General features: G+C 36.1%; 1 protein-coding gene across 1 annotated transcript; it reads left to right on the forward strand.

Annotated features, from left to right (window-relative positions):
• The first annotated feature begins 950 nt into the window (after positions 1–950).
• LOC142355819 (uncharacterized) lies at positions 951–16,951 on the forward strand. Its single transcript, XM_075407864.1, has 4 exons — positions 951–1,046; positions 10,420–10,516; positions 15,859–16,090; positions 16,650–16,951. Exons 2-4 carry the CDS (start codon positions 10,445–10,447, stop codon positions 16,886–16,888), a joined length of 543 nt encoding a protein of 180 aa, XP_075263979.1. The 5' UTR covers positions 951–1,046; positions 10,420–10,444; the 3' UTR covers positions 16,889–16,951.
• Positions 16,952–25,000: the final 8,049 nt, after the last annotated feature.

Genomic DNA, 25,000 nt, shown 5'->3' on the forward strand with positions numbered 1-25,000 from the left:
AAAAATTGTCTGCAGGGCGTTTGATTATTTTAACCGAGAAAATTGTCAGCAGGCGTTTGATTATTTTGACATCACGATACTGTGTAGAGCATAGGCCCGAATAAGCTACAATTTTACTAAATAGCACTTCCAATTTCCCCTAGCTGGCTGTGCAGAAAAATCACAATGTTGCGGACAAATCACAAATAAGTTCTATAAAATCCACCCAGAAATATTTAGTCTTTCAGTGTAGTTCGTTAAATTGGACGAAACCATTACAAGCATCTACCAAGTTGTCTCAACTGCATTCTCTGATTGAGAAAATTTCTAACATTCCTTTGCCACAATTAAATTCATCTCTTTAATAGAAAGATAAATTTTTGAGATATTTTTCCAAAGCTCTAAAATTCTGCCTGTTTAATATATATATATATATATATATATATATATATATATATATATATATATATATACATATATATATATATATATATATATATATATATATCTATATATATATATATATATATATATATATATATATATTAAATTATAGTTATTTTGGTAGATAAAAAAAACTGTAAGATGACAATTTATCCGGAAAAACTTTTTCAAAAAAACAATTTTATTTCCGCAGTTTTGAACATATTTTAAGATAGAAAAAACTGGAGACTTGACGCGTTAATGGTTGTTTCAGCAAACCAATCTTTTGTTACAATTTTTTGAAGAAGAGTGTTTCAATTAGTCGAAATTGTTATTGGGTGAGTTTTGTTTTGCTAATTATTTGCGAACCTTTTTTATCTACACCAAACTTCTTAACAGCCATGATATTCTAAAATTTTATTCAAAATTTTTGCAAAATTTTTTGATTTCTACCAAAACAATGTCCTGTTAACGGTTTGCGCAAAACAGAAACAAGTAGCAGTATGCGCGCTAAAAACAGCTATTTCTCAGGTAATGTTTTTTTTAGTAAACCAAGCATCTGTCAATGTGGTATTGGGTGCCAACTGTTGTCCCAAATCGACACTGCAGAAGTCCATTTTTTCACCTCGATCGAAAATAGCCAGGCTACAACTGTTTCCTTTAATACGTCATAAAAATACTATATTTCTGAAAAATGAAGTTTCTCGTAATCAACTGAAAAGAAAATAACCTCGATTACTTAAATGCCACCAACTACTTATTATTTTGAAAGAAACCTGTTATTTCATATTAGAACGTGTAATGGCTATAGGTTCAATCATTATTTTTCGCAAAGTATTTGCTACGATGAAATTTTTGCTCCAACTTCTGTTGTTTCTTCTAATGGATGTAAATAATAAATGAGCGCCACTATTTTTCTGTGATTGGTTATTACGTCATGTTGGCGAAGAAATTTGTCTTCAGGCGTTTGATTATTTTGACGTCATGGTACTGTGTAGAGCATAGGCCCTGATAAGCTACAATTTCACTAAATGGCACTTCCGATGTCCCCTAGCTGGTTGTGCGGAAAAATCAGAAAAGTTTTGCGGAAAAATCACAAAGAAGTTCTATAAATTCCACCCAGAAATATTTAGCCTTTCAATGTAGTTCAATAAATCTGAAACATGTAAATTAAAATAACCACTTGGTTAATGTTACATGTTATAAATTTATTAATCAAACATTAATATTTTCTAATTCATAACAAACTAAGGTTCGGTTCTCTTAAAATAGTTTCATAAAAAATATGTTTGAATCCTGCAACTCTTCTGTCTATTGGAACTCTTTCGTGTCGTTTAAGCATTTCCGCTGTAACTTTTTGTTTAAATTTGGTCTCCGACGTTTCTTTTCTAATTGTAATTGGAAGTGTATTGGATGAACATCATTACAAGCGTCTGCTGGTATCGAAATAAGTCAACTTAACTGTAAGAAAGTGGCTGCGACATAGATAAAATGAAAATATTAAGAGGGAGTAAGTGTATTAAGACATTGAAGTACACCATGTATTAAGATACTGAAGTGGGAAAGAGCTCAAAAATTGAGTACAATTGCTTAAAAATAAATTACTTTTTAAACAGTACTTTAATCAAGTTTAATCAAGCTGGTTCAACTGATATTCTACTTAATAGATGAATATCTAATTTAGGAGGATATAAAAGTCAGCTAATACAATAAATGATTTTACAACAACCTGACTAAATTACTCTCAAAAAATGAAAAGATCCGAGCAAATTGATGGATCACCATTATAATTGTTTTGCCGTTCGAATGCCAATTGAAAAATGTTAATAGTACAAAAAATTGGGAAAAGTTAACAACAATATGGAGACCTGAAACATAAAGGTGGTAACTGAAATTCCGAGATGAAATCCAAACTTACTATGAGGTAATTTTTCCTGATATTACGTTATTGCACATAGATTTTCAGAATTGTATTATAAGCTTTGTCGAATACTACCGTTGCATTAATTGATACTCGAATAGTCCCAATATCTAAAAGTTCAAGCTAAACAAATTTGATTCAAAAAATTCAACAGATTTGCTCACACTGTCAAAATGATTAAATGTTAAAACAAACAAATTTAGCTCGACTTTTTGTTAGTAGCTTAAGTCATAACTAAAAACTGCGATATCCCCTGTGTCCATATCCATATAACAGTCCTTGCTAATGGTTAGAGTAATTAAATTCTATCTGCAATGTAATAACACTTCCGTCTTTTTCTTGAAAAATCGAAATTAGAATTAAGTGTGTTAGTAACTGCACTTTGTGCGTTTTCGTTCAATCGCTCAAAAGCACATCAATCAAAATTATGCTAAAACACTCTAAATCAGTGAGAAGAATTATTTTTGTACTTCAAGCAAAGCTTCATTTATTTTGGAACTTGATTAATAAAAAAAATGGAGCAAAAAAGTCACTTCTCTTTTCAACATGTCACTTTAAGTTTAATTTGTGAAATCATTAAATTGAATTTGAAAAAAGCGATCTCACTCTACGCAGCTAAATAATTTAATTAAATTTCATTCACAAATATCAACAAAATCTAAAAAACAACACCTTAACTAACATCTATCCAAATTTTTTGTCCACTTTTTTTCATAATCGTAAATCATTTCTAAAAAATGAATACTGAATAATAAAGATCATTGACAAAATGATTAATCATAAAAGGTTCAATTGTCTCTGATTTTGTTTACTTAGCCGCATATTACAATTTTCAGATATCATTGCTCTTTAATTTTTCTCAACCTGTTTTAAATGTCTAATTGGAAACTTTTATCAATTATAAATCCTCAAAACTTTATATATTCTCATAGGATTTTTTTAGGATTTTAGTGGCCAAAAAATCGGAAATGTGCTGCTTGTTATCTCACCTTTCATGGCAGCTAAGATATCATTGTGTTGCATAACCTTAAAATAGATCCTACAAAGTATGAAAGAATAGCGAAGCTGGCTCAAAAGTTGTTCAATATTTTTGTAATCCATCAAAAACGAAAGTTGATAATCCAAAGCAGTTCAGAAACATTAGTTAGTTAATTCAAAGATAGAAAACTAGAATTTATCATTAACTGAGGCAAAAATGCATACTTGAATAAAGAAAATTAAAAAAAATTAAAAAAAATGCAAACGAACGAAGTTTTTGTGCTCAACCAAAATCCAGTGGACAGATTCAAAAGTAACTTGCGTCGGGAGAAGAAAATCGTTCACTTTTCCTAGATGAATAAACAATATTACAGAATTTAGAAGTTATTTATACTTTAGTTGCGACTATACGTCGAAAAAACGTTTTGTTTCCTACAATATTGTTTTGCAACAAATATCTTAAATCATTAGCGAAAACAATGCAATAGCCTGACTCAGATTGGGAAAATTATCCTCCTCATAAACAGAATTCGTGCTTTAAAAACGACCGAAATGCATGTTCTGTTAATGTTTTGCTTTTCAGCATGACTCCGAAAGTTAAAAGTGAGAAAGCACATGCGTTAACTTCGAGCTAATTTCACACATTCAGATCAAGCTTTGGCGAGTAATTTAAACTATTTAAATAAGCTGATTTACTACGTATATTTGCCACCCATAATCAAACAACACTAAATTGACATTCAAAAGAGCTGCGTTTTTTGCGTGCCCCTCTAACCTCGTCAATAAGTTATGGGCCCAGAAAACTGACAAGTGAGACAAGACAAGGGAAGGGTGGCCTGCTTGAGTGACAACGAAGGACAGAGAAAGAGAGGGTGTCCTGGTCAAATGAGAGTGTCAAAGACAGGAAGAGAAGTGAGAGAAAGATAGAGAGAGAGAACGATAAAGACACAGAAGGATAGAGAGAGAGAGAGAGAGAGAAAATGAGAAAGAGAGAGAGAGAGAGAGAGAGAGAGAGAGAGAGAGAGAATTAGAAAGAGAGAGAGAGAGAGAGAGAGAGAGAGAGAGAGAAAGAGATCAAATTCTGAAACTGTTGAGTTAGTGAATTAACTTTATGCTTGATATTTATAAAGTTAAAGATTCCAGCGCGCGTCAACTCTTGATTACTGTTGTGTGAAAACCACTCGTGATTTAACAAAAACGGTTGATTGAAAAAAGGGTCGATTAAAAGAATCCGTTTATTAAAAGGTGTAAATCGATCTGTAAAACAGATTGAATTTGTAAAAGCGATTTTGGTCAGAATCCCTGCAGGGCATGTAACATTGTGTAAACCATTCGAAACATATGAAAACCTGCAATATGGTTGAATATAGTAACAGCATTGTAAAAGATGATGTATAGAAAGCTTGCTTGGAGAATTTTGCGAAAATTGGCCCATGCGTAAGAGAAAAGTTCAAGCTAGTGTTTGAGAAATTATCTGGAGGATCCGTACTCATCGTGCTTAGTCGCAGTGGAGGAATCAGTGGCTATATTGGTCAATGTCCACTCCAACTTTGTCAAGGATACTACATTCTTAAACAAATAGGGTCATCTTTTATACCAAGTAGACAGAAATTCTCATTTAGTTTTTGAAAAGCACTGCCTTCTAAAAACGTTTACTTTGTACAGCGACAATTTCTTGCAGACTCTGCTTTGTAATCAAAAAATTTTAAGTAAAGGTCGAAAAGTTTCATAAAAAAGACTGTCTGGTAGTCATTAGTTTTACTTTTCAAAGACGTTTATAACTTCGTGTTTTTTCAAAACCTAAAATACTGTTGCTTTTAAAATTAGGATAAATTAGTTTTGTTGAAAGGAAGATAGAAACCATGTTAAGGTCTGAATAAAAAAAGACCTTTTTGGTGTGCTTTGATTTAGTGGTTTCTGACGTTTGATCGATAGAGTGTACGGATAGATTTACTTTTAAAACTTCAATTTGACTTTATTGAACGTTTAAGTTATATTTTCAGTTTTTTTTATCCCACAAAAATAGCTCCCCTTTTAAACATGAACAGCAAAACAGTTGATAAGTTTTTCTCTAGCGGTAAAGAAAAAGACCATGTCTTTTTTCGGAACAGTTTGAGGCACGAATGTATGTTTTAAAGTTGACAAAAAATTGTTGACAACACTGTAGGATATAGGGAGTTTATACCTACGCTGAGGGGACGAACCTCAGAGGAGCAAATTGATGCGGCTGATGAAAAGGGAAAAGGTTTTTTCGACGAAAAACAGATGGCCATTTGGTATGAATTTGTTCAGTGCCTCGACAAGAACAGTTATATTTTTGCAACCAAATAGGGGAAAAGGATCTGAAGCTTGGAGCGTGTTATGTAGGAGGTTTAAAAGTTTTGAGAGGCCACGTTTACAAAAACAAATATCTGATTTATCAAATTTGAGAAAATGCGATAATGAACGCATAGTAGACTATATTACTAGAGCCGAAGACATGCAGTTAAACAATTCCGAAGTCAATCAGTCAATAAGTGAAAAAATGTTTGTCTCGATACTTTTGAAGGTACTGCCTCGTGAATTTGAAAATTTGTGTACTCTGGTAAAATATGGCCAAGATAAAACCTTGGATTAAATTAAAAGTAATTTGATGAATTTTGAAAATGGGAGACGCAATGACAGAAATACAGAAAAATCGGAGTCCGTTTAATTTACCAATGATTGAACTTGTTTTACTTGTCACAAGAGGCGGCAGAAGGCAAAATTTTGTCGCGCACAACTATCGGAACCTAACAAAGAGAAACTTATTTCGAAAATAACTTGTTTTAGGTGCAAAAAATAGGGAAATATTGCCAAAAACTCTTTCACTTACAAAAAATTTGAAACCCACGCAATGAAAAACGAACGAAAAAATGATTCAAAAGAAAGTCAAATTTAGTTACGGAAGAACAAGAAGAGGAAACTTTTAGTTTTTTCACGATTGAGAATTGTGTTGAATATCAAGATTTTATCATTGACTTTGGCGCAACAAACTACTTGATCAAAGATAATAAAATTTTTGCTAACCTGGATGAAACTTTTTCTGGCGTATTTCACAATGCCAACAAAACGCACTCGGCAATATAAGGAAAATGGGATGTTGAGATTCTTGCTCAGAATAGCAAGGAAGAGTTTGAAAATTGGTTTAAAAGATGCTTTATTCGTACCTGGTAACTCAAAAAACTTAGCTTCTGTTTCAAAACTTAGAGAAATGGGTGTGGATGTTTCTGTCGGTGAAAAACTTAAACTTGTTTTTAATAAAGTCTCGTTTCCTTTTGAAGTTGAAAATGAGTTGTTTTTGTCGAAAACTTTTCCTTGTTCTAATGAAAATCGTTTAAATGTTGACAGTTTACAAATGTGGCATGCAATGAAAGGACATAACAATTTTTCTGATTTGAAACGTCTGCCAGAATTTGTCGAGGGTATGACAATAGGTGATTCAAAAATTGATTGTTGTGAAGTAAAAAAACAACAGCTTGTTACCAAAGATTGCATGACAAGAGCGAAAGAATTTTTGGACATTTCGAGCATACAGATGTCTTCGGAAAAATTTCTCCTGAAGCTGTTGACGGCCATTGTTATGCCATTGGATTTGTAGATATTTTCAGTCGTTTCTCAAAATTTTACTTCATGAAAACAAGAGACAAGGTCTTGGATAAATTTAAACAGTTTCGTGCTGCTGTTAGAAAACCAGGAACTTTAGTTTCTGATGGAGGTGGAGAATACATTTCAAATGTGTTTAAGCACTATTGTAGGAACCAAGGAGTTCGTTTTGAGAACTCTGCTCCATATACTCCAGAAGAAAATGGAAAAGTTGAAAAAAATTGGGGAATTTCTGTTGCTATGGTTCGCTGTTTCTTAGACAACGCTTGCATGGACAAAAACATTGGACGTATGTTTTGAACATGGATTTACGTCAAAAAACGTGCTTTTGCATTCAGCTCTTGAGAAAACACCTTTTGAAATGATGTACATTGAAAAACCTAATTTATCTTTTGTCAAAATTTGGTTGTGTGGCATTTATTCATATTGAAAAACCCTGTCGCAAAAAATGAGATCAAACCTCAAAAAAGGGAACTTTTTTGGAATTCTGATAATAGTAAATGTTATTTGGTTTGTTTTGAAGACGAAAAAGAGGAACTCAAAATTCGGAAATTGAGAAATGTGGGATTTAATGAAAATGAATTTTACTTCAAAATAAGAAAACACAAAAACTGGTCGAAGGCATTGATAATGATTTAAGTGAAGTTTTTTTTGAGTCATCTCGCTATCGGACCTTTGCTTCAAAAAAATGTTGATGAGGTTTTGCAAAATCCAAATTGGTTTGAAGCATTGAAAAATTAGTACGGTTCTCTGATTGAAGACAATGTTTGGTCCTTAGTGAAAAGTGGTGAAAAACCAGTAGGAAGTAGATGGCATTTTGCTTTGAAATTCGGTCCTGATGGTGAGGTATGTCGCTATAAAGCTCGTTTTGTTGCAAAAAGTTTTCGACAAGTTTTCGGAAAAGATTTTCATGAAACAAACTCACCTAAAACTATGCTTTCAACCATTAGAATTTTGATGTGTCTGGTTGTTTCTAACAATTATCAATTTAAAAAAATGGATATAAAAACTGCCTATTTAAATGCTCCAATTGAAGAAGTTGTAGCCATTAAACAACCTGAAGGTTTTGAAATTTGGATGAAAATGGAAAACCATTTGTTTGTAAATTGAAAAAGTGCTTGTATGGTTTGAAACAATCTGGAAGAAACCGGTCTTTGACTTTAAGGGCTTTCTTGATTACAATAAGTTTCGTTAACTCATTTCACGACGAATGTTTGTTTCTAGAAAAGCAGGATGAAATATTATTTGGTTTTCTTTGCTTGTGGGTAGGTGGGTAGATGACAAAATTGTGTGTGTGGCATTTCTGAAAATTTTTGTGGTTGGTTTCACGCTGAAGTTTCGAAAAAATTCAAATTTAGTGATTATTCAGATTTGACGTTGTTTTGAGGAATGAAAATTGACAGGAGTTATCGGAAATAAAACTTTACCGAGAGAGATACAGAGAAAAAATTTTAGAAACATTCAAAATAAACGATTGTAGGCCAATTGGCACACCATTAGAAGAAAATTGTAAACTTTCAAAAAAAAAATTCGCCTCAGGAGGTGAGTGAGGAGCAACTTAGAATGAGCAAAATTGATTTTCGAAGTTTGATATGTTGTTTTAACTATTTAACTTTGTCGAGCAGACCCGATATTTGTTTTGCTGCTTATGCTCTAAGTTCGTTTGTTGAAAATCCCAGGAGAAGTCCATTGGAAAGCAGCCAAGCGTGCTCCTAGATACTTAAGAGGAACAATGAATCAGACTTTAACTTTCCGTATGACTCAGGTTCTGGACTTTTTGAATTTTTCTGATGCTGATTGGGTGGAGAACAGAGATAACAGGAGGACTACTTCAGGTTTTTGTTTTGAGTTAAGTGAGTCTTCTGGAGCAATAAGTTGGAGTTGTAAAGCCCAAAAGACTGTAGCAAGATCAACTGCCGAAGCAGAATTTAACTCTGTTGTTGAAGCGAGTAAAGAAGTCATCCACTTAAGTGGAATTCTAGAGGACTTAAGAATTTTCTGTAAACTACCTCTGAAAATTTTTGTCGATAATCAGCTTGCTTGAATTGCATTAAGCAAGCATTCAATGCATCATGGAAAAACTAAACAATTTGCCATAAAACTGCATTTTGTGCGAGAACTGGTATAAAACCAGAAATTTGAACAGTCATCTAAGACTACAGAGGACATGCCTATAGATATTTTGACAAAATCGCTTGGCATAAGAAAATACTCGTATTTTCGTACATATCTTCTTGGTGAAACCTAGCTCGAAAGGAGAGGTTTCAACAAGACTCCAAAAATTGAAATTTAGAAGGCACATGGGCTAATTTTGAGCTACTTTGACACATCCAGATCAAGCTTTGGCGGGTAATTTACGCTATTATAAGCTAATTTTTACGTATATTTGGCACCCAGCTGCGTATTCAGCGTGCCCCTCTATCCTCATCAATAATGCTGAAAATCAAAAAGATAACGAAAAAATATTATTCCTTTGTTTTGTTATTTTGCTTCACGTTGTCGAAAATTAATTTTTTGCTGTCCTTTTCTCGACATTCAATTTAGATATTTGTTCGTTTTGATGAGTTTTGTTTCCTACATATCTTTTTTGAACTCTACCCTTTCGTATATATAGACTTGTGACAGCGTTTGCTCCCAATTTTTCTATCAAACTTTGTATGTCTTTATGATTATAATCGCAGAAACTTTAGTTGCAATTTGTTGCTTCCGGTTTCCCAATGTTAAACAACAAGCTTAAAAGATGGATTTAACAATAGTAAGTCTGAAGAAACAATAGAAAATACATCAAAAGTCACGTCATAAAATGGAGGTAATAATAAGTTTTGCTGGGGAAATTTTATCTACGTCAATTCAGTGCTTTAGAAACTAAAGATGGCCACAAACTACCTATTGAGTGTCCTTTTCTTTTTTCTTTGATTTTTTTTAAAATATTTCTGTTAAAAAATGAGAGATTGATTTTTCATATGAGTCAAAACTAAACTCTGAGAGCTGCAAATTGATGTTTTTCGTTTATTAATGATGCGCAAAAGAAAGAAACTGACTGGTGAAAGAAGCCTGCGAAAAAGAACTGAATGTTTAAATCTAAATTTTGGACCCAATTGATCCGATTTCTAGACTTTCTTGAGTTTCTTGAACAACTCATAGATAAAAAACTTTGAAACCAGTTGGACAATCGCGTTATGTGATCAACCCCAAAAAGCTCAAAAAGCCCAAAAACCAAATTGAAAACAGTTTTGTAGATTTAAAAATGCTGTGAGAACTTTCGCTTTATGCATTTTACTTCGTAACAGCTAATGATGGCTGAACAGTTGGGGCTAGCGTCTTTTAAAAAAACCTTTTGGGAAAAAATGGAAAAGTTTTGATCGCAACAATCACATAAATTAAGGGGGAGTCCCAAATTTTCCTTTGGTGGTTTGTTAAAAATGAAACCTCACAATTAAAAACGCAAACTCTGCAACAGAGGCGAAAATGACATAGGAAACAGTTTACAATAGATTATGCTTGGATGAGAAAATTGAAATGTTTGAGAAAGGTTCACTGGGAGAGAACAGATTCATTGCTGATCAATTTGGAATCGGAAGAAACATCGCAGTTAATAAAAGAAGCAACTCATGTTAATCTGATTCATTTTTATCGTTTTTCTTTGGCTTCTTTTCTGGTTCGATGAGTCCCTAGTGCGCTTTCACATCACAAAATGGGGTACGCGACACCATTCAGCTCTGTTTAGACCGGCTATGGTCGCGCACGGGGGGAGGGGTGAAACTCTACCTTGCAGGGATCAAGTCTAACATCTAAAATGACTATCTACTGTCTGGAAACTCTTATCTGGTCTCCATCCAAAGTCTGCATGGTCTGATTAGCGCACTACCTGCGGTCTGGGAAGTTTGATCAGAGCCCCCCCAGAGTATCAAAAGTCTGAGTAGTGTTGTTTAGACTCTGGATAATTTTGCGGTGCTGCTGAGCTAAAAACTTAATTTTCTTTGTTTCGATTTTTTTACTTAAGAGCTATAATGGGGAAATATTTATTCTCCTTTAATTGCTTAGGGCAGGAACGGTTCACTTAAACTAAAACAAAGTTAAAAACGTAAAACGCCCAAACTCTGGATAGAGTAATCATAGCTTTGTCTAGGGTCTGAAGAGATCCGTCGCATGATCTGAATAATTTAAAGAGAGCCCTTTTCAGAGTCTTTACAGTCAAACAAAAATGACGGCCAGTTCCCCGAAACAAAAAAGGAGAGACGTCTTTTAACCTCTACGGTGTCTGTTTTTGAAGAGCATTCTTCAGTTTTACTTGATGAACACCAAAGACCACGCTGAGAACACAAAAAACACATATTTAAAGTGACGTTTTTAACAATTCAAAGAATCCCATGCGCAACCCAAGTAAGTCTGGCAATGAAGTGCGCAGCCAAATTGGTTCTTATAACCCGAGAGCGATTCAAGCCGATCTAATCAGAGCAAATTTTTGACTGGATGGTCTGGCTCCCCATACATGATGATCTGTGCACGACGTAGATCAGTCTGTTTAAAGCTGGCCTGGGTGAAACACCGCATTTTGCGATACACTGCTTTGTAGATCTTTTGTGTAGGGACCGAATAGTAAATTCAGAGGACAGTAGATTGAGAGTGATAAATTTTAAAAGTAAATTCGAGACAGTAGAAAGAAAAAGAGAGAAAAAGTTGTAAGATACTCCATTTGACAACTGTTAAGACGTTAGTTACAAACTAGCGTCATTTCAAACCTTTTTATGGAAAATGGTCGGAAAAAAATAGTCCCAAAAATAATCAGAGGTGGCTTTGGTTGTGGTCAACTTAAATTTATGGAGTCAAAGAAGAGAAAAAAAGTAGAGAAAAAAACAAAGTGAGAGAGGTGGATGATAAGAATTGTGTGTCACGGTGCTCTATATGGGGAGGGGGATCGGTTGCTCATTTTTTAGCTTTATAAAAGTCTGGTAGCTTGCAACACATGTTCATTGATGCTCAGGACGCAAACTACTTTTGTAAGCCAAAAAACAATCAAATGAAAGTTGCCCATGAAATATATCCAGAATAGAATTCTGGAGAACATTCTTTTGTTGCCACCAATTTAAAATTTACAACAACTAGTACCTGGGAAAAGTAACACTATTTTAAGTATAAAAATTCGACCAACAATTTCTTAAAACAAATGAGTAAAACGTAATCAAACCACCCGATCAAAAGTTCTGTTAAATAGAAGGTATTTGATCATTGCTTTCTCAATCTTCGTTGAATAAATTGTCCCTACACTTGTTCTTGTTCTAATGTGACTACTGTTACTAAACTATATAGACGTTAAAGAAAAGAACGGTTGATCTACCGTTCTGCATTACGAACGCTGATCTGACTCAATTGATCATTTCAAACAGTTTGATGCAAGCAGAGTAAAAAACCAGTTAATTCTATAAACCATTTGATCTAAGGCCCTAATCTGAGGCCATTTTTTTGTTCCGACCCTCTTGAGGAGGGAGGAACTATATACTCAAATGGGTTTTTTTGTTCAATCAATTTTGACCGATCGATATTCATCATACAGAGTTGTGAGTTGTATAATTAAAGAGCCCCTCCAGCGTAGAATATGAAATTAAAAAGATTTTATTGAATTTCGTATTTTACAGGTTGTTATCGAGGTTTGAAGTTTTGTGAATAATAGACGAATTTCCGTTGTTTTTATTCACACTTTCCGGAATTTCGCCTAAAATTTCGTCAATTTTTGCTAAAAAATGTGAAAATTGTAAACAATAGTAATGATTATTTTGTTTTTAGAGACAAAAAAGCATTTTTGACTATTATGATTTAATTTTTCTGGCTCAAATTTTGGCTACGTATTTCAAAATTCAGCCTTTTTCATCAAAAATTGTCCGAAATAAGCTTCATCAGTCGATTTTGATTAAATTTTCCGGAAGTGCACACCCCAAAAACAACAAACAAAAATTTTTAAGTTACAAAGGGAGCTAGTCTTACTTCCAATTACATTGAGAGTAGTCTAGAATGCAAACTTTACCGTTTTTCGCTAACTTTGATTATCAAAAATGCAGCATTTATTTATAATCTTTTAACTAACAAACAAAATAGATCTAAAGCATTCGAAACAATTCAGTGTTCTAAAGAGACAAACAGCAAAAGTGGGGCTGGTTTTGGTCCAACCTTGGACTGTTACGATCCAAAAAATAATTCGAATTGTAATCAGTTGGTCTTTTTTTAAAAAATGAAATCGAATTATTTATGATAATTAAAGAACAGATTTTCTTTTTTCGTTTTCTCACAATATCACATTATTGACAGTTATCAAATAGAAATTATTAGCGCTCAAAATAAGGCACAATTGAGCAAATAAAAGTCTTGAAAGGCATGGATTATGGTTTCAACTGCTTCGACATCCCTTTCTCGAAGAATTTAATTGTTTTCTTTTACAATTGTCTTTAACTGTCGTTTTTACTTTGTCTTTATAGTCGTATGAAATTAATGGATAATGATAGTACCCATTGGCAAAACATGAAGGAATAAGTAAGTCTGTTTTCTGATTTAAGTAGATAGCTGATGGCTTTCATGACTTTGAAAACAATTGTTTTCAAAAATAAAAAACTCTTTTTAACGTTGTTTAACTTCGCATTTTTTTGTCTATTTGTTTCCTAGTCTTGTTAATTACAGGTCAAATAAAACAAAAAAGTTATCAAAGAAAAGTGCAAGTTGAAAAATCTAATCATTTTGTAAAGAATTTATTATGAGTTTACTGGCTTCGACACGGGTTTTTCGCACAAAAAATTAATTAAATTTTCTTTTCTCTCTATATATAACGTTCTTTTGTAGACGTAAGACATAATTCGAGTTTCAACAGGTCTCATGCGCTTCTTTTTGACGAATAGACGAACCTATTTAATTTTTTTTGTAGCTAGTTGCTTTCATGACTTTGAAAACAATTGTTTTCGAAAAGTTTCAAAAAATTTTGCCTTTTTTCTTCTTTTTGGTCTAGATTTTACCTCTTCTCTTTAGTGAGAAGGCCTATAACGAATTGTTGGCATTCGAGGAAGGCTCAATTGAATATATTTTTAGGGGCAAAAAATGACTTTACGGCTGCGACAGCGTTTTCTCGCACGTTTCAATTGATTTTTTTGTTGTCTCTATTTGTTGTAAATTTTGTAACCAAAACATCAATAATGACAGGTCTTAAGGCACTCCTACAGAGGCATCATAAATATAATGGATGTTTTCAATTGTCATCGAATGGGTTTCCTACGATTTAAATTTTATAAATAATTATAAGCCAATTTTTTTTATCTTTGCTGTTTTTTTGTTCCCTTTGTCTATGCGATACCTAGTCTCGTTATTTACAGATCTAATATGACAACATTGATGTTGAGGGAGGTTCAAGTGAACAAAATCTATTCTTTTTTAAAGAATTCGTTCTGATTTTACTGGCTTTGACAGGGATTTTTTTGCAAAAAAAGTAATCTAATATTTTATTTTTCTCTATAATTAAGGTTCTTTTTCTAGATTTAAAACATATTCTGAAAATTACACGTCTCATGCGCTTCTTTTGGACAAATAGACAAAACTATTTCGTTATTCCGTTTTGTAGCTAATGGCTTTCATGAATTTGAAAATAATTGTTTTCGAAAAAAAAAAGAAAACAAAAGTGTTTATTAATTTTGTCCTTTTTCTTTTTTTTCTACTTTTTACCTATTCTCACTGAGACTCAGCAATACCACATTTTGGTGTTTGCGGAAAGCTCGATTGAACGTATTTTGGGGGGCAAAATATGGCTTGAAGGCTTCAACAGCGTTTTCTTGCAAGTTTTAATTAATTTTTTTCGTTGTCTCTGTTTGTTGTTCTTTTCAGGTCTTAAGGCCCTGCCATAGAAACGTATCTGATCATAAACTTATTTGATGTTTTTAATTGCCATCCAAAGGTTTTCCTTACACTGAAATTAATTGTTTTTAGAAATAAAGCAAATTTTTTTATCTTTGCTGCTTTTTTTGTTTTTTTTCTAAAGGTTACCGAGCCTTTTTTTTATAGAGCTGTACCATATCTTTTCTAGTAAAGTACGATTTCATTTGTTTAATTTCAGTTTTATCCGACGCTATTTTGAGCTTCTGTGATTTTTTTATGGACATAACGTTTTGTATGTAATTAATGTTTGTTGTTTTTGTTGATTGATTTTGTTGTTCGTCTTGACTTGCTTTCTTAATAATGGCTGATCTCATCAATGTAATGCGGCATTTTTGCTCCAATGAGTTGTTTGAGGTGATCTTTATTCACACACACATTTTTTGAAAAATATTTGAGTTTTGGGGGTTTTCTATCTGTTCTTATTTGGTAGACATTTATGCCAAAATTGTGGTTGAGCGGGGTCGGAACTTGATGTGTGAACGCACATTACCGAGCCTCCTTGTCTTATTATGTCATCGCAACCAGTATCACTAATCAGAAAATCACCCAATAGTTCATTAATTTTGGGAGCAAATGCATATCTAACTTGAGCTAGAACTGTCTGCATTGAATTATTATCTAGAGCATGGCTTCATTGGGGTACACGAAAACCACAATATTGTAGGTAGTTAAGGATTATTTAAGCTACTCTCGTAGCCTGTTGTTATCAAATGATAGAAATTTTTTCCTGTTTTGATTGCGGAGAACTGTGGTGAACTTGTGTAAGAAATGCGGTGAATTTCGTATTTTTTTCGCCGCAATTACCGCATTTCTTAAGAAAATGAACTGCATTCACCGCATTTCTTACAAAAATTCACCCAAAAACCTCGACCCGGGAAAAGAATCGCACGGTTTGATCAGAGTCGAAAGCCTGATAAAAAAGTCAGCTCAACTAATTTTATAAAGCTATAACAAAATTTTTGCTTTACAGGCTACAATTTCATATATAGAGTAATTTCTTTTGTTAATGCTGCCTGAATGTAAAGAGTGTTGACGATTGTGAGTTCACGCCAGTCTCGGAAGAAGTGCAGCATCTCTGGTCGAATAAAGACTGTGGCCTCATCGGGCATATCTACGACTTGCCTCAACTATGTTACTGGTGCTGGCTAAATTTGATAGGCGATAACTTGACCAGGTTCCAAATTCCGGAAGATCAGTGCACAAATACCCGTCCTCCAAAAGGCGAGTTGACTACAACATCTGCAGCAACATTAACAGGTATTTTATTTCCATGGTGAGTTCAATTTTTCAATTCATAATCAATGCGTTGTCATCATGAGCGACAAAAAATATTAATATGGCGCATTTCTCATTTTTTTTCTAAAAGTTCAATAATTTTCTATGCACAAAACATTTCATATTTTCTGTATACGAAATGTGTGTTTAATTAAAGCGAGATTATGATAAGCCTTCGTGTGTAATAACTGACACTACCAGGGGAGAGATAGAATGGACGTCTTGTAAGATTTTAAAAGTTCCTTAATTGAAACAAAAATGTTCAATAGTGGTACTATTATCTTGTAAGATTATTGTAAGACGAAAGACTATACTGTAAGACCAATGGCTTACTTGTAATTTTTTTTGTAAAGAGAATGTTTATCATGTAAGTTTCCTGTACGGAGAATGGTTCTCTCAAAAATTCCTTCTGAATATCTTGTTAGACGTTGCCAGATTCTTCATGCCAGATTCTTTCAGAACAATTTAAGATCTTTCAAGATAGCCAATTGGATCTATCTCAGGTAGTTTAAATCAGTGAAGATTCTTGCATATTATTTAGATAAAGACATTGACGTTGAGGAGCGCGACCAAGTTGAAAAATCAGAATCGACGGCAGCCTTCGACAGTGTGACAACTTCGATTAATGCGTTGACAGATGGCGAAGAGGGTAAAGACTATAAAAACTTCAGACCTGAATTACTTATAGCAAGGATAATACGTCCGATCAGTTCTGTCGAGAGACAGCACTTAGCTAAACTAGTGATTACTGCTGCTTTTACTATTTTAATCATTTGTTGAATAAATCATTATACTAATTAAATCATTATTGTAAGCAACTTATTATAACCTTTTTCTCACTATTTCAACCTTTCCACAAAAATTGAAATTGTCTTAAAACACGCCAGCATTAGAAATAGGTTGCTAGGAATATTGGCGAACGACAAAATAATGATAAAAAATGCCCGATAGCATTAATATATTTGGTGAACAACCTTCATTGGTCACTGGAATATTAGTCCGGAGCGGGTTTCTCCCGCACTCTCCTGCCCGGCCCTCTTCCGTCATGGACATGCCGGCACAGCCCTTTTCCGCCTAGCGTTGGTCATTCGAAACTCGTTGGCCTTGTTGATCACCCGCTACACAGACAGGCAGAGTTAGAGCGACTCTCGTTGGATTAAAGAGTGGTAGCTCGGACTGAAAATACCGTGGTCCCACAGGGTGATCGTTTTGGACTTGAGTCCCCCTTGAGTTACATTGGTTTTGAACTCAATGTGGCCGTATGTATAGAATCTGAATATTTAGGGGGGAGTTTTTACCCTATTCACAATTCCAAAATTGTTCCTAGAATCTATCTTTAGAGAAAACTACTGGACTGGATAGTAACTTCACAAACCTACTACTCTTAACTAGACTAAATGGTTATACCAGGCCCTCCGTTCAAGCCCTAAAGAAAGTATTTTCAGGCGCTATAGAAATGTAGTCAATTGCCAATAATAATGATGATATTAGAATATGTTTGTAATGCCTCACTATGTTATATGATATTTTAGCTTCTAAGAAATGTTTTACCAAATGAAATAAATTGGTGACTCTAAAATTGAGAATAATAACAGGTCCTCAATTCACTTTCTAATTAATCGATCAACCAATACATTTAAAACAAAATAGTAGATGAGGTGAAGAGCTCGTCGGTGTTCACTCCACAACCCAACCAGACGAGTACTAATCAGTTTGATAGAACGTTAAGACATTGCCCATCAGGTACTTCAGGTTACTGCAGACCGTTTTAATTGTCTACTTGGTTCGCCATTCCATACTACATGGTTTGTCTTAACTTGCCAAGTCTTCTACGAGCAGGCAGGCCTACCCTCAGGGTGGCTTCACTATGCGGTCTCCTGCAAAGAGCTTGGCCGATTAATACTCTCAGAAATCAATCGTCTTGATGTTGTCCTGGACTCAGTGCTGCCCTCCAGTTCGTTAACCTAACTTAACCTAAATATTGACTTGTTGATCACTACTTTACTTGGCACCAAACTAATTTGAATCTAATAAATTAAAGCTAGACTGAGTATGATTTCAGATCCTTAGAGATGTATTTTGAAAATACTAAAATTGTACACTTAGGCTGTTGATTAACAAAAAACCGAAAAAAACTATTAAGTTTTACCCAATCTTAAATATTACAAGGCTATGGTTCCTTCAGAACAACTAGTTACAAATGACGATGAGTGCAAAGTATCGAAGCGTTTAGCAAATACCTACTAGATACCAGTTTAAGCTCTACTAAGTTATAAGAAAAGGTCTAAAAAGAGAAAGTAGTGGACAATTTGCTAAGTTAATTTAACGAAAGGTATAGTTACCAGAGTATACTAGTTCAAACAATTCTTACAATTTTTAGTACCACGACAGAGATCTGTTGAATCACTCGTCGAATCAAATTTACTCCGCAATTTCGATTATCACGACAATATAATTGTCTTCAGACTGATTTTGGTTACAAAAATTGGCTAAAATTGAACCGTATAAATACTGCTTATCTATGTTTGGTTATGATAGTTTAGTCCTAATTTTACCAAATGTTCCGAATCTTTGTGTGAAAAATAAATTTTTGGGAAAAGTTTTCAGAAGGTCATTCATGACTTTGATAACCTTGGCCCCTAATTTGGGTTTCTAATCCAATATTACGTGGGTGAGAATTTTGATGTTCAATTTATGATATAATCTTTATCAGAGTCAATATATATTTATTCAACCTTTGTCTTCAGTTTAAATTTCTTCACCATTATTATCTTTGTACAGTTTCAAATTTAGATTTCGCTTTTGTGTTGGGAATAATTCAAGGTCATTATTATTTTGGTTCTTTTCCGAAAAACGCTTAAGTTTAGCTTTCCATTCCTACAGTACGGTTTTCTACAAATTTGAGAGAGCTTCATCCCACGGGGATTTCTGTCAATGTCTATCTGAAGAATAATTTCTCCCGTTTTTCGACCAAAAAATTTTTTGTAAGAAAAAACGCCTATGTTTTTAGATACTTACATGATCTTACGAGATTGGCGCGTAAGGTCTACTAGAGGAGGCAATTTTTAGAGAAGTTTTTTTGATCTTACTCTATTTAAGGGCGACAGCTCCACCACTACAAGAGACGGACGAGTTCAACCGAAGGGAAATATTGTTAACATCCATAGTTTATGATAAGTGTTATCAAACGCAAACCGATCGATAGAGAAAATAGCTTTCACCAAGAAGCAATTTCCGGGCACCCTGTGAGCATAATGGGGGTAGATCAAGCGCATATTTACTTTTAGGCTGAATCTTGCTCTGAATCAATGAATTCGAACTTTGTGACTTTTTTGCTTGTTCGGCTTGCGGTTTAATCCCGGCTGGTTTTTTTTTCAAGACCGCCACTGTCACCGCTCAAGGTCAACAAGCGCCAATGGCATCTTCGTCCGAATTTGGATATTGACAAGAGCTGAAGACGAGCGCACGAGAAACTGATCTTTGCTGTTGCCTGGCAGCGGAGAAAAACGTTCTCTCGCTCTCCTGGTCTGTGCAATGCCTAATTGAAATCAGATACAAGATTAGCAATACTTTACTATCACCATCATTCGCTTGATTATCGGCCGGATCATTGATTGGATTGTTGGTCCGATTATTGCGTTGATTACTGGTTGCATTTTGGTTGAATTATTAGGTGAAATATTGACTGATGAGCTTTTCATGCTTTTGCCGTCACTGGAACCTCTACAAACAGATTTTTTCTAAATGTTGATGTGACTTGGCAACCCCACCATTCGTTGCCACCGTCTATTGGGATGTGATAGCAAAACCTCCCAACATTTTGGAGGTTATTTACCTTTTTCCTATTGTTCATTGCTCACTAGCTAAAAATCCAAATCTGAATGCGTTTTGATGACGTTCTGAAAGCACCACTTGAGGAAAAAAATTCCCAAAACCAAACTGTTTGCTTTATTTCAATGTCAATGATTAGTTTTTATCTATTTCGTTCAAACTGGAGATAGAATTACAATTGGAGGCACCTTGTAATTTTACTAACGACAATACGGAACAAAACATGATAAAGAAAATCAACTGCACACTTAAAAAAAGCATCAGATTTTGCCATTGAGGTCAAGATTTTGCGCAAGAAGAACATAATAAGTTGCTGAACGGTGATACTAAAATTGAACAGAAATGTGATTTTTTGAGAAGCTGTACTTTGAAGCTCTTGTATTGTTAGAATATCGATCAAACTATAGTCTTAAACTTAGTGAGAATTAGAGAGAAAGTTTGACTTACCAGATTAGAAAGACAAGCAATATGACTTCGATCAAAGAAATTATATAAAAGAATCGTCAACAAATGGTGCTTAGAATCAATATTCGGTTCAAATTGGTGAATCTAGATAACTATTATTAGAGTTAGATTAATTGATGTAAAATCTTCCCAGCATGTGTTAAATGATGATGATATCTCCGGAAGTGTGAATGAATTCTTAGAAAAGTACAAATGCATTGCATTTATGGTTCCCTTTGCGACTGATTTGCAGAAGCAAACCATATTGGGTAACCTTTGCAACCCCCACTATAAATCACGGTGCTAAGATTAGTTTTGTATCTTGGATTTTTCACACTGACAATGGGTGTATATACAGCTGATTTTTGAGTCTTTATTCGTCCCCAAATTCAAATCACCATTTTGATCTAATAATCAGATCTCTCCTGTAAATCTCTAAATTTTACTGTAAAATATCATTTTGGTTATTCTCTCATTTTTGAGAAATTAATTCTTTTACTTAGTTAAAAACGCTTTTTATTCCGCTTGCGAAAGTCCACAACCCAACAGGTTATGGGCCCAGCAATTCTCTAAGTCATGAAATTAATTTCCAAAACAAAACTAATTTGTTGTTGACAGTCATAATCCTTTTCTGCTTAGTACCTTTTCTTTTCACAACTGTTTTGCCTGCTCAAACTCCAATGGATCAACAGACAGTGAAGCTGCTGACCTACACAGGAAAGGCACAGGACTTTCCAATCTGGAGCACAAGATTTGTGGCGATGATGCAGACGAAGGAACTCTACAAATCATTACTGGGGACAGAGGAGTAACCCAATGAGCTGCGCCACTGGCCAATGGGGCAACCAATGATGAGAACAAGAACCACAAGGTGCTGAAGGATGCATATGAGAAGGAAGTTGCAGACATCAAGGAGAAGCGGAACAATGTGTGGTGCCATCTGGCACTGACTCTAGATGCAACAACCCTCATGCTGATGAGACATGACTGCGTGGGAGATGATGGCATTGGAGATGGAGCAAAGGCTTGGAAGCGTTTGCAAGAGAGATTTCAGAGTGTGGAGACGCCGACAGTGGTGACTTTATTGGCAGAGCTTGCTCGACTGCAGCTCGAGAATTCTGAGGATTTGGACAGCTTCTTCATCAGATGACAGGAGTTGCTCACAAGGCTACAAGAAGCAGGGGAAGCAGTGTCAGAGACACTCTTCAACGCCTTGGTCATCAGTGGTCTGCCAATGAGGTATGAAAGTTTTGTTATACAGGAAAGCTTCAACCCGGCAACGAACTTCACAGAGTTGAGGAAAATGCTGCAGAACTTTCATGAGAGAACGGTGCAGAGACACAAGGGACAAAGTGGTTCAGTGGCACTAGCAGTGAAGCGTGACTTCAGAAGGAACTCAAGAAAGGAAACTGCTTTGTGTGTGGGATCCCTGGACACTTTGCCAAGGACTGCAGGAAGAAGAAGACAGCACAGTGCAGCAAGTGTGGTGAGAAGGGTCACCTAGACAGGGCATGCAAGAGACAAAGAGATGGAGGCAAACACGAGTCAGTGGCAATGGGTCCAACATTAGCTACACCAGACGAGGAATGCTGGGCAGCTCTTACCCAGTGGAAGACAGCAGGCATGCTACTGGACAGTGGTTGTACAGATCACATAGTGAGGAACATCGACGCGTTCCTGGACTTTGCGCCCATTCAATTAGTGGTCAGAAATCCCAACGGAGAGGCTTCCAGAGTGATGGGCAGAGGCTGTGTGAGGATCAGCATACCCTCAAACAAAAGGGGAAATCCAATGCAAACTCAGAAATGTTCTGTGTGTGCCGGACTATTCTTCAAACCTCCTATCAGTCTCAAGGCGATATCTATCTTCGAGAAAGGAAACAGCTGCATGAAACTCGAGAAGGGAACTCGGGTAAACTAACACAAGAAAATAATTTGTTTTACTTACCCTGCAGCGTTATAGAATTCAAGATGAGTTCCAACAGCGTTAAACTTGACAGTTTAAGGAAGTGGTACAGACGATTGTGTCATTTGAATCAAACGGATGTGGTCAGGAATGCACCAGAGACAGTGGGGGAACTCGATCATGTATGCGATGTGTGTGCATTGGCCAAGATCACAAAGACTCCAGCACCAAGAGTGGCAGAGACCCAAGCAGAAGAGAATCTGGAGAGGGTGTTCACAGACGTGATGGGACTTTTCAGAGTAGAGTCACTGTCAGGGTTCCGGTTCTGCATAGTGTTTGCAGACCAGTACACGAAATTTGTGTTTGTGGAATTGCTTAAGGCAAAGAGTGAAGCATTGGCCAGCCTGAAGAAATTTGTTCTCAGTGTGGGGACGCCCAAGAAGCTGAGGCAAGACAATGCGAAGGAGTTTATCTCAGAGCAGTTCAAGACGTACTGCTTAGATGCAGGCATTCTACAGGAGAAGACCATACCAGAGACGCCACAACTGAATGGGTTAGCTGAGAGGTGCAAAAGGTCACTGCTGGAGATGGCAAGATGTTTGCTCATTGACTCAGGACTTCCCAAGATGATTTGGGGAGCAGCCATTCTTCACGCAGCAAGGATCAGAAACTTGGTTGTGAGACGAGGAGAGGAAAAATGCCCAGCAGAGCTGATGAGAGGTATAAAACCTAAGCTTCCAATTAGTAAATTATCTATTTTTGGTTGCACAGTCTTCATGAGGAAGAGGGACAGAGAAGTCAGCAAACTTGAACCCAAGGCACTGGAAGGAAAGTTTGTGGGTTACACTGAAGGAGAAAACGGATACCTGGTGTACATACCCAACACACGCAAGGTGATGGCAGTTCGAGATGTGATCATCAAGGAGTCTGAAGTGGGTTCAATCCCTGACAACAAAGAAACGGCTGACCTACTAGATGATGGGTCGGAACTGGGAGTCGGGAACCCAGATGATGTTCATCAAGACGATGACAACATAGAACGACAAGACACATCTACTGCAACAAAGGAGGAGTGGCATGACGCAGGGAGCGTGAATACTCAAGAAACAACACTGAGACATGAGGCCTCGGATGTTGGAGAAACAGCACTAGATGAAGGATCTACCGCAACAAGAGGGAATCACAGAGACTCAGAGTCACTGGAAGACAGTGACACAGAAGACCTCTCACAGTTAGAGACAGTTGGCTTCAATGAAGATGCACTGGAACAAGCGGACAGAGCAGAGCCCAAACGAGGGACACGAGCAAGGAATGTTCCGCAATTTTTTGGAGAAGTCAGGACCCATCTTGCTGTGACTGAGCGCGACTATGTGGAACCCAAAACAGTCTACGAAGCCAAGCAATGTGACGATTGGAACCAGTGGCACCGGGCAATGAAGGACGAGGTCAAGGCACTCCAAGACAAAGAGACTTGGAACCTAGTGAGACCACCCACAGACAGGGACGTCATACCGGGCAAATGGGTCTACAATGTGAAATTGGGACCCAGTGGTCCAGTGGACAAATACAAAGAGCGCTATGAGGCAAAAGGCTTCAAACAAGTGGAGGGACTGGACTACTTTGAGACTTTTGCGCCTACCTGCAAGCCAGAGACATTCAGGATTCTATCAGCGAAGCAGGGCCATGTGACGCACCAATTGATGTCAAGACTGCTTTCCTGCACTCACCAATCGAGGAAGAAGTGTATCTGGAACAGCCACAGGAGTTTGCAAAACGCGGATCAGATGGGGAGAATTTAGTATCTCGACTAAATAAATCAATTTATGGTTTGAAACAGGCTGCTAACAACTGGTACAAAGAGCTGGCAAACTTCTTACTGAGACAGGGGTTCACCAGAAGCAGGAACGATCACTGCTTTTTCGCAAGATCAGAGGCAGAGGATCACATCTTCATCTTGGTCTGGGTTGACGACATCATAGTAGCATCAAGAAGTATGACAGTGGTCTCTGATGTCAAGAAGGCACTAGAAGCAACCTTTCACTTGGAAGACAGAGGGAGACTACACTGGTTTCTGGGTCTAAGAATCAGACAAGAAGAGGGCAAAGTCACAGTCAACCAAGAACGCTACACAGAAACAATGCTTGAGTGGTTTCAACTGGATCAATGCAAACCCTCAAGAACTCCAGCTGATTTGAATTTGAAACTTCAGACAGCACAGAACGGAGACGAAGAAGTGGACCAGAGGATCTACAGAAGCTTGGTTGGATCACTTCTGTATCTGGCCAAACAGACGAGGCCAGATATCATGTTCACAGTCAACATTCTGTCCCGACACATGAATGCACCTACCAATCAACTCTGTATTTGCGGAAAACGACCTCTGCGATATCTTCAAGGTTCAAAAGTTTTAAAACTTACTAACACAAAAGAGGCTAGTTATGATTTAGTGGGGGAATGTGATGCAGACTGGTCTGGTGACGTGAACGACAGACAATCAACAACAGGCTATTACTTCAAGCTCAACGGACGTGGCGCAGCACTCAGCTGTGGTGTCAAGAAGCAGGCCACAGTTGCTTTTTCTTCATCAGAAGCAGAATATCAGGGCATGGCAGCAGAAGTTCAGGAAGCACTCTACCTGAAACTACTTCTAGAGGATTTTGGCATCCAACAGAAACGTCCAATAGCAATTGGAGAAGACAACCAAAGTTGTAT

The sequence above is a fragment of the Convolutriloba macropyga genome, unplaced genomic scaffold (genome assembly GCF_964194025.1).
Source record: "Convolutriloba macropyga unplaced genomic scaffold, txConMacr16.3 SCAFFOLD_2129, whole genome shotgun sequence".
Taxonomy (NCBI): domain Eukaryota; kingdom Metazoa; phylum Xenacoelomorpha; order Acoela; family Convolutidae; genus Convolutriloba; species Convolutriloba macropyga.